This window comes from Phocoena sinus, chromosome 7, assembly GCF_008692025.1.
Source record: "Phocoena sinus isolate mPhoSin1 chromosome 7, mPhoSin1.pri, whole genome shotgun sequence".
Lineage (NCBI taxonomy): Eukaryota > Metazoa > Chordata > Mammalia > Artiodactyla > Phocoenidae > Phocoena > Phocoena sinus.
The window spans coordinates 51,875,090-51,889,585 of record NC_045769.1 but is presented as its reverse complement, the minus strand read 5'-3'; the positions used below and the strand labels follow the sequence as shown (position 1 = coordinate 51,889,585).

The 14,496-nt window shown below is 38.0% G+C and overlaps 1 protein-coding gene across 2 annotated transcripts in view; it reads right to left on the bottom strand.

Annotated features, from left to right (window-relative positions):
• Positions 1 to 14,496, bottom strand: part of PDE1A (phosphodiesterase 1A) — a 269,036-nt gene that overhangs the window by 31,985 nt on the left and 222,555 nt on the right. For both annotated transcript variants that reach the window (XM_032637950.1, XM_032637951.1), the window contains exons 11-13: positions 10,830 to 10,911; positions 8,257 to 8,377; positions 7,054 to 7,199 (exon numbers count right to left, since the gene is read on the bottom strand). In XM_032637950.1, coding sequence (XP_032493841.1) covers positions 7,054 to 7,199; positions 8,257 to 8,377; positions 10,830 to 10,911 — 349 coding nt within the window. The remainder of the gene's footprint in view (positions 1 to 7,053; positions 7,200 to 8,256; positions 8,378 to 10,829; positions 10,912 to 14,496) is intronic.

Genomic DNA, 14,496 nt, shown 5'->3' with positions numbered 1-14,496 from the left:
GGACCTGGGTCAATTTGGAATTCTTGTGTCTAAAGAGGAACCAGTCTCTCAGGTGACTTACAAAAGCAACTCTTCTGCTTCAAGGGAGAACAGATATTTGTGTTTGCCATTCAGGTACTGTTCTAAACAAAACCTAATCTACTCCAGCTCAGCTTCAGACCAAGGTGTTGCTCATGACGCAGGATGGCAGGCCACCAGTGAAAATGAGTTACTTTTATATGGCACTTTAAAATGTATGCATTTCTTTCCTGTATAGGACTTCCTTGGTTGTTAATTGGGGGCATCTCTCACCCACTGGCCATCAGTATAGGCAAATGTACTCATTTTTTCTCATTTCCTTGGTGCCTTGTTCTCAAAGCTGCATCACAGACATTCAAAACTCTGGAGCATAAATGCGGATTGGTCAGAATTTATGGGAATGTCTGCTCCTTCATTAGGACAAATAGGATTTTCCCAATAATAACATGCACTGAGGGTAAGAAAAGTTATGTGATTGGCCTGAGACTCCATAGGTAGAAATAGAAAAGTGACTTTCCTCACCATTTGCCTCCACCTGCCTCACTAGAGGACAGTCACACACCCTCTTAAAATCTCCTGTTTGCTCTTAAGTAATACAGAAAAACATAGAGACTGGGCAGACACTTAAGATGCTGAGGAAAGCTGAATAGATAATGAAGGCATTTTCCTCACACTAAATGGATAAATTTAACCAAAAACAGTTTGGGTAGGAAGAAAGAATTTTTTCCTTTTTGTGTTTGCCATTCACTGGCTTTACTTTTTGAAAACACACTGTGTCAAAAAGGAATGCATTTACATACAACATTCTTAAACAGATTGTTCTCAGATCCTTAATAGAAGGCTTACTGAATGAAATGACTCTTTAAAAAAGTGTTTTGTTTTATTGATGACCTAGGAGCTACATACCTTGGGGCCTAAGCATCCATACCTTCTACTGCTCTAGGATTAGTGGGATGTTTTTGAGACAACTATGAAATATAGTTTCAGAGCTGGCATGATGATGACCAAACATCCGGGATTCTGCTCCGAACCGTGATGTTTAATCAAGCATCATATAACCTGCTTATTTTCATCTCAATGCAATAAGGAAAACTTCATCTTCAGTATATTTAAAACCAGAGGTGATGGCAATGGGAAATTACAATGGCAGTATCTGATACACACTGATTTTAAAATAGATGTCTATTCTAGTTGCTGTGCTTTCACAGCAGATCACATTTAAAAAATTTTTATTATGAAATATTCTATTCATAAAAAATGGATATTTACATATATAAAGCATATATGTTAGGTATAACCATAATCACCAAATGAACATGTATGTCTAGAACCCAACCAAAGAAGTAAAATATTACTAACTCCTAAATAAATTCTCCATCCTTTCCCTAGATTCTCCATTCTGAATATTTTCCCCATCATTCTTTAGTTTTATCATGTGTGTATTCTAAAACCTATTATTCAGTTTTTAGTTTTTTTAAACTTTCTATAAATGGCATCTTGCTATATTACAGCAGCTTGCATATTTTGCTTAATATTATTTGTGTCTTTCATCCCTGTTGATATTCACAGTGAAGTTTTATTTTTCTTAACAGCTGTATGCTGGTTCATAATATGAATCACAGCTTATGAATTCATTTTACTGCTGTTTGCAGATTTTTTGCACTCATGAACAATGCTGCAATGGATGTTTTGCTCATGTCTTCTGATGCACATGAGCAAAAGTCTCTCTAAGGTAAAAATACAGAAGTGAGATTGTCGGGAAATATGGCACGTGCATCTTCAGCTTTGCTAGAGAATGCCAGTGTTCTGCAAAATGACTATAGGAATGTACATATCCACAATTAATGTGTAAGAAAACCGAAAACTGGCATCGTTCTTGACTCTTCTCTAGATTCCATATTGCACTTCTAATCTATTAACAAATTCTATCAGTTCTACTTTCAAAATATGTCCAGAATCCAATCTCTCTTTGTTGTCCCTTCCTACTTATGCTTACTTGGATCATGTGTCCAGAATTTAGACACTCTCCTTCCACCACTACCACCTGATCTGAGCCCGCATCTTTGTTCTGGGTTATTAACAACAGCCTCTTCCTTGCCTCCTTTTTTTTTTTTTTCTTCCATTTTTGCCTACGAAACATAATATTTTCCATTCTGTAGCCAAGTAATCCCTTTAAATTTTCAGTTCATTTCTTTTTTTTTTTTTGCAGTACGCGGGCCTCTCACTGCCGTGGCCTCTCCCGTTGTGGAGCACAGGATCCGGACGCGCAGGCTCAGCGGCCATGGCTCACGGGCCTAGCTGCTCTGCGGCATGTGGGATCTTCCTGGACCGGGGCACGACCCGTGTCCCCTGCATCGGCAGGTGGACTCTCAACCACTGCACCACCAGGGAAGCCCCAGTTCATTTCATTTTTACTTTTCTTCTTGTTTCCCTATCTCTCTTGGACCCAAACCAATGATGTGACATCATGTTACCCATCTAACACATTGCCTACATTATTCCCACTTGCCCAATTTCCCTGTTTCACTTGCCTCCTGTTATTTCTTGCATGTCAGCCAAGCTCCACATCCCAGATATTGTGCTAGCCATTTCCTCTTTCTGAAAACTTATTCCCCCACCTCTTATGCCAGACCTCCCCATAAGTCTTTCTAACCTCCTCCATGTATTTATTTACATTATCACTTTCTCAGTAAAGCCTTTCCTAGCCACCTTATTTAAAACTTCAATCCTGCTCCTAATTCCCATTCTTTCATGAAGGTAGGTATTATTGTCTCTTTAGTTTTTTACTGTATCCCAGAAGCACAGTAAATAATAATTACAATAATAAAAGCCAACTCATGTAGTAGCTACTATTTTAGGTACTTGTAAGCAGATTACGTAAATCAACTCATTTAATTCTCCCAAAAACCGATGTGGAGAGAGAGGACTTCCTGTTACAGTGATGTAAAGAGGCCGAGGGTTTCCGCTCCACAGAAAACAAGTATACAGTTGGAAAACATTAACAAAAACAACTATTCCATCACACCGGAAATCAATCAAGGCAACACGACACTCTGAGAAGCATTTATTGAAAAATTTCTGGAGATTCAGGTAAGAACAAGAGGAACCTGTGACCTTCTTGCCTGGAGCTACTCCCAACCTCCTCCGCCAACCCCAGCTTGAGAGTGGAAAACAGCTTTGCTGCCAGAGGAGGTAGACTCAGTTTGGGTTGGGACAAGAGGGAAACAAAACCCTGTTTTCTCCAACATAAAGTGGTGGATTTAGTTTAGAATAAATGGGGAAAACCCACAGCTTTGCAAGCCTGAGATTGTGGTCCAAGTTTGGGGTAACTGGTAGACCAGCAGGATTTAAGAGAAAAATCCTAGCAATCAAAGAGCGCTGGAAGGGCTGAGATAGCTCTCCACTGATTATCTGAGGAACATCTCTGACTGGCTGAGGAAGAACCTTGAGAGGGTCTTCCTGCACTAGTCTGATTTTTCAAAACAATGTTAGAAAGCAGTCTCATATTCTTGAATTTCAAGAAGATGTTTTAAATGTTAATTATTAAATATAAAGTCTGTATTTCTAAAACTTTAAAAAAATATCAGTTACAAAGTTTTCTAAGGTTTTTGTGTTATTTGGTGGAAAGGTAAAATTATTGGTTAACCTCTTTGTTATTTACTATTGATTATACATTTAAAATCTTCTAATTAATTATGAGAATAATAGGAATAGAGTGCAAATGTTTCAAACCATAAAGGAAATAAATTAGGATAGAACAAAAACTTAAGCAGTAAAAATGAAGGCAAGAAAAGTGGGGAAAAAAAATAGTAGATTAGGACTATCCCTCTGAATGAAAGAAATGGATGGATATTGAATTTTCTTGAATGTTCTTTCTGCATCCTTTAAGGCGCATTTTTCACCTTTTATCATTAATACGGTGAATTGCAGTAATAGAATTTTTAAATGTAAAATCAAATTGGCACTTCTGGCATAAACCCGATGTGGTAATAAATTCAGTCTGCAAACCTATGACTTCAGTAGAGGTAAACAGGTGCCCTCAGGAGAGATTGTGGCTCCAAAGTTTCCTTACTTCTCTGAATTTCTGTTTTATCTTTATTTGGACAGGTCCTAAGGGTGTCAATTTCTTTTCAACAATATTTCATCCAGCATTGTTAGTTGTTTTTACCATATTTCTTTAAGTTTATCTAGATCACCATTGCATGGGAAATAGAAACCAAGTGTACAATTTTATAAATAATGAAAATTGGACATTATTTGCTTTATTCAAACTATGTGTACTCTACACAAGTACCCCTTGGAAATTATATTATCAAAATACTTTATAATTTTAATTTGCTTAAAGCCAGACTTCCTGTGCTCAAATCTTGGTTCTACATTTTCTAACTGCAGAACTGAGTTATTATTACTCAATTCCAGAAATGTAAGTTGAAAACTTTATGCAAATCTAAAATTTACCTCTGTGTGCAACACAACATTCAATAGAGCACAGTGCCAGAAAGTTTATTAGAAAGGGAGCAATTGTAGCCCTAATACAATTTTGACACAATGTTTTCTTTTATGACAAATAGGTTCCAGGTGATGGGTTGATATTTGGGGTTCACTGTTGTTCATTTTAGTTAAACTTTCTTAGAACAGAGTGTATCTTGGTCAATTGGATTCTTTGGATTTGTTGAAGATAAATATTTCAAGTCAATTTTTTCAAACTTTCTTGAAAGATAGTGGGAGAGTAAAATAGGAGGGAGTAGGAAAAACCTTGGTGTAAAGAATCAGTTTTGACTCTAGTGCTTAGAAGCTGTGTGATCCTCGGTTTCCAAACGTATAAAATGGGGATAATACTTTCTACTTCACAAGGTTGTAGGAGAAAATAGGACAATACGTCTAAAATGCCTGGTACATAGGAGGGGTTTCAGAAATCTTGTTTCCCTCCTCTCTTCCCTTCATTGCTGAAAATCTAATATATTCATTCATTTTCCTTTCTGAATGAATATATTCAAAGTGAAGTTTAAGTTTTCATTCATTCTTTCATTCAAAACCACATTCAGTAAATAATTTTACAGCACCTGTAGTATGGCAGGGACATGCCAGCTCTGAGAAATAATGACAATACAATAGATATTGTTCCTGTTTTCAAACAGCTTATGGTCTAGCGATTTATATCTTATAGTGCTTCAGGGTCGATATCATGAGTATAATTTGTTCATATAGAGGGGAAATTCTAGTCACTTGAAGTCTCCAGTTAGATGGGTTTGAAAATGTTTTAGTATGGTCATCTGGATCTTGTATTGTGTGATGTTTTTTATTGAGTGACAATAATGTATCATTACAAAGACCCTTCGTAAGGGCCAGGAATAGCTATATAATTGCAAGGCACAGTGCCAAATAAAAATAAGGCCCCTGGCTCCAAATTTTTTAAGAATTTCAAGATGATGATACTAGAGTATTTAATTATGCATAGGGCCATTCTGAGTGGGGGGTGGGGGAGGAACTGTGTGAACCCACAGGTTATACATCGAGGAAGTGGTCCTTGTAATGGCTGTATAGAGCCACAAATGTTTGGGAAACTCTGTTTCCTTTCAACTAAGATCAGACTTAAGTGGCTGGGAGAACACGAGTTACAGACTCAGATGAAGGCATTAGGTTGGTATTTTTTAAAGTTTTCTAATAGCAGAAGTGGAGAAATAATGCAGCCCCATCCAGGATTAACTAACTATTTAATTAAACAAATATTTACTGAGTGCCTGTGATATGCCCAGCACTGTACCAGGAGCTGAGGAAACCCTGGGAAACACAGCAGACCACGACTCGACTTTTGAGGATTGTACGTTCCCATGTGGAAGACAGAGGATAAGGAAAGGAATAAATCAACATCATTGATTATGGACTAGTGATACCACTTTGAAATGACTAAACTGGGTTTGAATAGGGGAAACCAGGACAGAGGACATTACTTTTAGTGGTCAAGGAGGGTCTCTTTAGTGGGCGGCCGAGCATTGGGTTTTAGGTCACTGCATTTGTAGAGAAAGAATGAATTTCAGCTCCTTCACTTACTAGTTGTGGGATTTGAGGCCAGTCACATAACTGTCCTCTGCCTCAGTTTCCTTATCTGTAAAATGGGAATGATAACAGTAAGATCCATGTGAGAATTTAAAAAGTTATTAAGTACTGTGTTTTTCAAATTAGAAATAAAATACAGATTGCAGAGGGAGGAACACTCCAGCCAAGGAATGAATCAGCCAGCCAAGAAGGAATCAGCCTTGCAAAAGCTCCAAGAGGAGAATTCCTGGCTGAAGAAACAATCATTGCAAAGGCCCTGGGGTATTATAAGAACCTGCCAGAATGCCACTGTGCAGGGAGTATAAAGCATGAGAGAGATAGGTCTATGGGATGCAGCATGAAAGGAGATGGGCCAGATGTGGAATTTGAAAGCTAATTTCCTGCATGAAGGATAATGACTGATACTAACTCACATGCCTTGGAAACCAAATAGACTAATTAATCTGAATAAAAAACATGTCAGAAATACAGAGCTAGCCTCCCATTTGTTTTCTTTGGTAGCCGATTACAAACGATTCTCCCAACTCATCCGTGAACCTGTCAGCCAAAGAAGTAACTTAGCAAAGCTGAAAAAACATATACTCAAATCTCTAACACTAAGTGTTGAATTCCTAATGCAACACAAAACTACTTGGAAAGCCTAAAACACAGGATCAAAAGCACCTCTAGAAATGAACAGGACGTTACTGCGTCACATAAAGTCTTGTCGCTCTTTTATTGTCCCATCCTTCACATCCACTTCACTGCCACCCATGTCAATACTTCTGCAGCCCACATGGCACAAACAGAGCAGAATATCTTTTTATTTAACATACAAACCAATTTTCTTATGAGTAGTCAAAGGGTAGCCAAATTCTAAACACCTCCAAGGGCTTGCATATTTTATAAAAGAAGAAATCTAGGGGGAAAAAATCCAATATCTCAGAGGAGGAGTTAGGACAGAGAGAGACGGCAGTAAGCCTTCATAAACAACCGTACCTTGAGCAGCTAATTCTTTCCACCTCTCTTTGTTCTGCTGGATGATGTCCGCCAGGTTGTTTTTGAAGCTCTTCAGGTCCACGCTCGCAAGGGAGTAGTCTGGGGAATAGGTTCCATCATTCATGGTGCCTTTCATATTTGATCGTCTAGAGGAATGAGAAAGATGTGATAAACATAAAGGTGCTTGAGCTAATAGTAACCACCAAAGAAAACAGGAAATACCAAGGGCAGTATATGGGATGAGGAAGCAAAGCCTGAAACACGTTACAAAACCAGCTACAGAAGCAGGAAGGCAGCTGCTCAGGCCCAGTTTTGAGCGCCTGTCAGAGCTGCTCACCTCCCACCTTCCTCCCCTCATGGAGAGGGCCAGGCTCTGTTGGGATTCCCAGAGCAGCAGGTCAGGGCCCACATGTATTACGGGGTGCGGGTGGGTGAGGCCTAATTAGAGCAGCAGAACCTTGAGATGAGCTGACTTAGCGGTGAGTCTACCAGTGAGCAGCACAGCGGCATCACCCTTCTGGAGCTAAAAGTGGGGTAATGGTCCCTGCCCTTCCGTCACCATTTAATCTCTAGGATAATGTGGATCTTTCTCAGGTAGAACATTCCCTCAGTTTCCTCATTAGGGCAACATTTAGGAAATGTTGGTATGTTGTTTGGAAAAACTATGTGTTCAGATGGACAAGAATTTAGCATAATTTTTCTGCAACTGGAAGTTTTAAATAACATCCCTTAACACATTTATCATTGAAAAAAATCTAGATTGAAATATTTTAAGTTACATGTTATACAGATCCACTGTATTCATGTCATCTAAAAGGCTAACTTTGATGTAGGCATCTTTCTAGACATACAATTGGGCTGTGATTGATTTGTTAGCAAGCCAACACAATGCCCGTCTCCCAACTGCCCACCACTACCAGACATGTTACTATATACAGGACATAATTCATACATTTTAATGAAAATTAAAATAATATTTATTCTCTTGAGTATTGAATACAATTCTGTTATACTCCTTAGTACTTTGATGTTTTTTGTAGTGGACATCAAATTCCTAATTTCAAAGGCAGATGCAATATATTGCAGAGCCATTAGGTGGCAATACTACCTAATAATTCTTCTAAGAATTTCCTGCCTAATGTAAGGAATAATAAAGATAATCATAAGTAAAAAGGAAAAGATGCAAAAAAGATAACATCAAACCTGCTTGCTCCATAGGAAGGAGTTTTGGTTTTTGAGTCTTCCTCTATAAGAGGAATAATAATTTTCTCTGTTGAGTCTGTCAGAAGAGAAAATGTCGGCTCTACTATGAAATCAATGAAACCTACAAAAGCAAAAACATAAATAAATATATATTCAAGTGTTACAATTTCCTGAATTCTAACAGTAATAATGCAGAGATTCTGATGCTCCTGATAACAAGTTTCAACTACAACATTGGTTCAGCTTACCGCTTGCAATTTTTTTTTTTTTTCTCCTTATGCGGGCCTCTCACTGGTTGCGGAGCACAGGCTCCGGACGCGCAGGCCCAGCGGCCACAGCTCACGGGCCCAGCCGCTCCGCGGCATGCGGGATCCTCCCGGACCAGGGCACAAACCCGTGTCCCCTGCATCGGCAGGCGGACTCCCAACCACTGCGCCACCAGGGAAGCCCATTGCAATTATTTTTAATCCAAGAACACAATCTTTAGAGAGAGTTTAACTGTTCTACAAAATCATCTCTCAAGCAGTGGAAGTGATACAATTTAAGCTTGCTAACTCAAGTGTGTTGGGTTTCCTACTTAATATTCAGCCTCATCTTATTGTTAACAATAATTTCAGATCTAACCAGAGTCGATCTATTTTCCTCTGTTAATGAGAGGGATCACTCTTCTTTCTGAAAGGTCTTCACTTGTTCGTTGAATTTTATTATTGACTAACAAGAAATAATATGTAAGCTCCAAAGAAACTAAATAATTGAAGTTTTTTTCTCAAGCCACAGGAAGGCAACCACTTTTTTTTCTCACACTGTATCAGTCAGAGCTTTCTGCCAGTGTGTTAATATTTCAAATTGCTGTTTATTATTCCCAGGATGTAAAGCTTTAAGTTCGCAGCGTGTGGGCGTATTCTGTTAAATCAGAACAGAGAACAGCATTAATCCCGCCACTTTGAGATGACAGGATTGAATAAAGAATTTTACATTGAAAGTACTCATCAAACTAGAAAATGACACACACAGAGAGTGGGGCACAGTCCTTTAGGGAGCATTTACCACCTGTGTTTAGGTGGAGGAGGAGACAAGCTCTGTGTACATTCAACACCCGAGGTCCCAGGAGAGGTGTGGTGCTGGAAATCAAGCACTTGTTGCCTTAAACACAACTGGGAGCAACAGACTACCATCTGAATATAAGAGAACACTGCGGGGATGCCTTTTAAATGATAGTGTCCTGGGAGATATCTATATTTAAAAAGTATCCTATCCATCAGAAACTTGCATAAAGTAATTCACATTTCAAGTAATTGTATTCACCGTAGCATACATTAAGATGCATTTTTTTTTTTTTTTTTGCAGTATGCGGACCTCTCACTGTTGTGGCCTCTTCCGTCGCGGAGCACAGGCTCTGCATGCGCAGGCTCAGCGGCCATGGCTCACGGGCCCAGCCGCTCCGCGACATGTGGCATCTTCCTGGACCGGGGCACGAACCCGTGTCCCCTGCATTGGCAGGCGGACTCTCAACCACTGCGCCACCAGGGAAGCCCTAAGATGCATTTTTAATTCAAAAATTTCAATAGTTTTGTGTTTGAATTGATGACTTCAAGTTGAGTCAATGTTAATTGACCACCAGGGTGTTCTTTCACGTTTTGTCTATGGTTTTAAATGCCTGGGATCTAGAGACTATCAAATGAGTCACCTCTACGAACACGGCAGCAATTTACATTACGGCAATAAGCCTCACACACTTCTATTCTTCTCAGCTTGCCCAAGGAGGTCCTTAACCTGACATATTCACAACTTCTAAACTATAAGAGTCACCTGTGTTACGGTAGCTAGGAAAACAGCTGTTGGAACATGGGTAGGAAGAGGGGAAAGGTGAGAGCAAGAAGCTTTCTGACAGCTGACCACCACTTTGTAGGAGGTGGTACCAGACCAACTAGAGAGGTAAGGCAGTCATCCTTATATTTATTGATCATATAGATCAGTAATGAAGATGCTGGCCCAGGGAATAACTATTACAAATATATGAACCATGCAGCATAGCAATAATATGTTTTAATCATGGGCTGGACTTGAAGTCTCCAATATAAGCACAAATGAAAAGGATAAATATGGTTGGGAGCAATATCATTTTACAGATTTCCTGTTGTTGGCTTCCCTATTCATATCATAAGAATTTTTTTTCCCAAAAGAATATGAGCTAGTATATTAAGAATATTATGCAAACAGTGATAACAGATATATTAATATTTTCATTGGATTGTCCTAAATACAAAGGATTAAATTACAGAAAATAATCAGCAACAAAACAACAAGAAATGCTGTCTCTTGCAAAAGAAGAAAGTCCTCTATTTTGTAAAAGGATTACAAAGAGAATAACAATTATTCACTAATACTGCTTTATTGAGTTCATTTTGTGAGAATGTTTCAAAATTCTTCATTCACCACCATATAGATCAGTCTAAAGATCAAATTCGTCATGAATATAGAGTGAGGTTTTCATGGGTGAAAAACATCATGTAACCATTTGAAAACTGACAGGCACACACCCGCTCTCCTCAACCACCAATCCTCAGTATTACCTATTTGGGACTGCGCCACCATCGTTGACTTCCGATCACAAAGTGGGGAAAATGGAAGCCCTAATTCAGCTTCTTTATCTCCCTGCGGAAAGGAAAGCCCATTAGTACAGACTTGGTGTGGAGAAACTAAAAGCAGCTTAGATAAAAAGGCTTAAAAAGCTGCATATTTTATTTCTTAATTAGCATTGTGTATTTATCACAAAACAAAAAGCTATTGTTCAAGTTCATATAATTTTACTCACATGGTCTCCTTTTGGGGATATGTTGCATATGGCACACATTGCAGAAGTAAAAAAACATGAACATTTTCAGCACCTAGAGACTCCACATTGGTATTACAACCCCTTGATTATAAAGAGACAAACCTTTGCTCTTTGGAATTTTCTAAAGTCACCATAAAATAGTCATCTCGGTGTGTTATTTGGCATTTAATTAACAATCCATCTCATGGATTTCTCTGCTTCATTTTTCCATGCCAAATACATCAGCAGACCTTCAGTATCAAGAATTCATGATTGGATGGCTTTTTAAATTTAAAAGTGTATGAGCATTTTGAAACATCTTTTTACTTATTAACCAAGTTTTACTGAATCTCCTACAGTAAGTAATGAGGAATATCTGCAACATTCTTACATTATGTGTGCATAGATTTTATTTTAATGTATTCTTCTCAGAGAAAATTGAAATGTCAATGATTTTTTATTATTTGGTCTTATCAATTGTAGATTGAGCACAAAGGTTAAAGAATTCCGTTTTTGTTTGGGTTTAACATCATAATTAGATTTTCGTTTCCTGAAATAAAGGTGGCTGCTCTGGACAAAGCTTTATCATGATAAGGTTTATCAAACATTGGTTCTTTGCATTCAAGATGTGCTCACAAAGAAAAAGGAGGTAGGATACTTCACTTGCCCCATTCACTTCAACTGCCCAGACATTTGAAAGAATGCTTTGGGTTCTATTTTCTCCTAATCTGTTGGTTGTATACCTTCATGGGGTACACTGGCCTTGCATAAGACCACAACTTAGAATATATGGTTGAGATCAGGGGACAAAAGGGAGTGGCCTTTACTTTGTAGAAGAGCCCATATTACAAGGCAAATCTGTCTGAGAACTTCAGTTTCCTTTGCTTCCTCTAGCAGCTTTTCATCATGATCTTTACAACTTTATGTCAACATGTGGCTTTAAAGTTTTTATTGATGATGTTTTCTAGTGCATTTACGCTAAACTATGCCTCTGATTAGAAGGGAGAGGAAGTTTGAAATGAGAATTGCTTGGAAAAATCTAGATACAGTCACCAAAGAAGCAGGCAAAGTAGCTACAAATAGGAATGTTTCACTATGTCATGACTTAGAGAAAATAGGGCAAGAATTTCTGTGACCTCTCCCAGCAAGCCTCACCATTCCCCAAGAGAATAACATCCATTCCATTTGGAATTAATATTTATACTTGGCTTAAGGGACAGATGCGGGGGGGGCAGAAATTACTGTCATTAGCCTTGGAGTCACAAGACACAGAGCTAAATCACTGCTGTTCAACAGGCTGTCTCTGTTACTTCAGACACATCACAGACTGCCGAAATGAATTCTCCTCTGTTACCCAACTCGGTGATTTAGGTTGACTTGTTTTTATGAATAAGGATATAATAGTATCTACCTAATAGGGTTATCCTGAGGTTATCTAAGATAATTTATGTGAAGCCTAAGGACACTGACTAATATATAGTCAATAGTCATTAAATGTTAGCTAATAAGAATCATAATTCATAATACTAGCTAAAACACAGAGCTGTGCAAATTAGAGGTATTTATGAAGTCTAAAGCACATCTTGGATGGTATTAAACCACAAGGAAAAGGATTACTACTTAATTTACATGTAATGGAGAGGCATTGGCTTTTCCCCTCTTTATTCTATATGGAATTGACATAAGAGTAATTCTACTTTTGAAACACTAATTTGTCGGCAGTGTGGGAGATGGCTTGGGGTAAGTTAAGGGTGAGCCTTGTGCTTCAAACCTGAATGAAAAGGAGACTTTGGGGCCACTAATAGAAATAAGATGATCTGGATGAGGGCTTGATTTAAAGACTATTATGAATTTGATTTTAACATGTTGAGAATAAAGTGAAAGAATAATATTAATAACTTGCTAAAATATAGATGATATTACTATTATTAAAGTAGAAATAAGGCTACTCATAGACTTCATGGGAAATGTGATATTGGGGATTCCTTTGTTTTTAATTTAATTATTTTTTTATACAGCAGGTTCTTATTATTCATCTATTTTATACGTATTAGTGTATACATGTCAATCCCAATCTCCCATTTCATCCCCCCCACCCCACCCCGTACTTTCCCCCTTGGCATCCATATGTTTATTCTCTACATCTGTGTCTCTATTTCTGCCTTGCAAACCAGTTCACCTGCACCATTTTTCTAGATTCCACATGTATGCGTTAATATATGGTATTTGTTTTTCTCTTTCTGACTTACTTCACTCTGTATGACAATCTCTAGGTCCATCCACGTCTCTACAAATGACCCAATTTCATTCCTTTTTATAGCTGAGTAATATTCCATTGTATACATGTACCATATCTTCTTTATCCATTCACCTGTCTATGGGCATTTAGGTTGCTTCCATTACCTGGCTATTGTAAATAGTGCTGCAGTGAACATTGGGGTTCATGTGTCTTTTTGAATTATAGTTTTCTCTGGGTATATGCCCAGTAGTGGGATTGCTGCATTATATGGTGATTCTATTTTTAGTTTTTTAAGGAATCTCTATACTGTTCTCCATAGTGGCTGTATCAATTGACATTCCAAACAGTGCAGATGGTTCTCTTTTCTCCACACCCTCTCCAGCATTTGTTGTTTGTACATTTTCTGATGATGCCCATTCTAACCAGTGTGAGGTGATACCTCACTGGAGTTTTGATTTGCATTTCTCGAATAATTAGTGATATTGAGCACATTATTGATAATGTGCCTCTTGGCCATCTGTATGTCTTATTTGGAGAAATGTCTGTTTAGGTCTTCTGCCCATTTTTTGATTGGGTGTTTGTTTTTTTAATATTGAGCTATATGAACTGTTTATATATTTTGGACATTAATCCTTTGTCCATTGATTTGGTTGCAAATATTTTCTCCCATTCTGAGGGTTGTCTTTTCATCTTTATAGTTTCCTTTGCTGTGCAAAAGCTTTTAAGTTTCATTAGGTCCCATTTGTTTATTTTTGTTTGTATTTCCATTACTCTAGGAGGTGGGTCAAAACAGATCTCGTGTGATTTATGTCAGAGTGTTCTTCCTATATTTTCCTCTAAGAGTTTTATAGTGTCCAGTCTTACATTTAGGTCTCTAATCCATTTTGAGTTTATTTTTGTGTATGGTATTAGGGAGTGTTCTAATTTCATTCTTTTACATGTAGCTGTTCACTTTTCACAGCACCAGTTATTGAAGAGACTGTCTTTTCTCCATTGTATATCCTTGCCTCCTTTCTCATAGATTAATTGACCGTAGGTGCATGGGTTTCTCTCTGGGCTCTCTATCCTGTTCCATTGATCTATATTTCTGTTTTTGTGCCCGTACCATATTGTCTAGGTTACTGTAGCTTTGTAAAATAGTCTGAAGTCAGGGAGTCTGATTCCTACAGTTCCGTTTTTTTCTCAA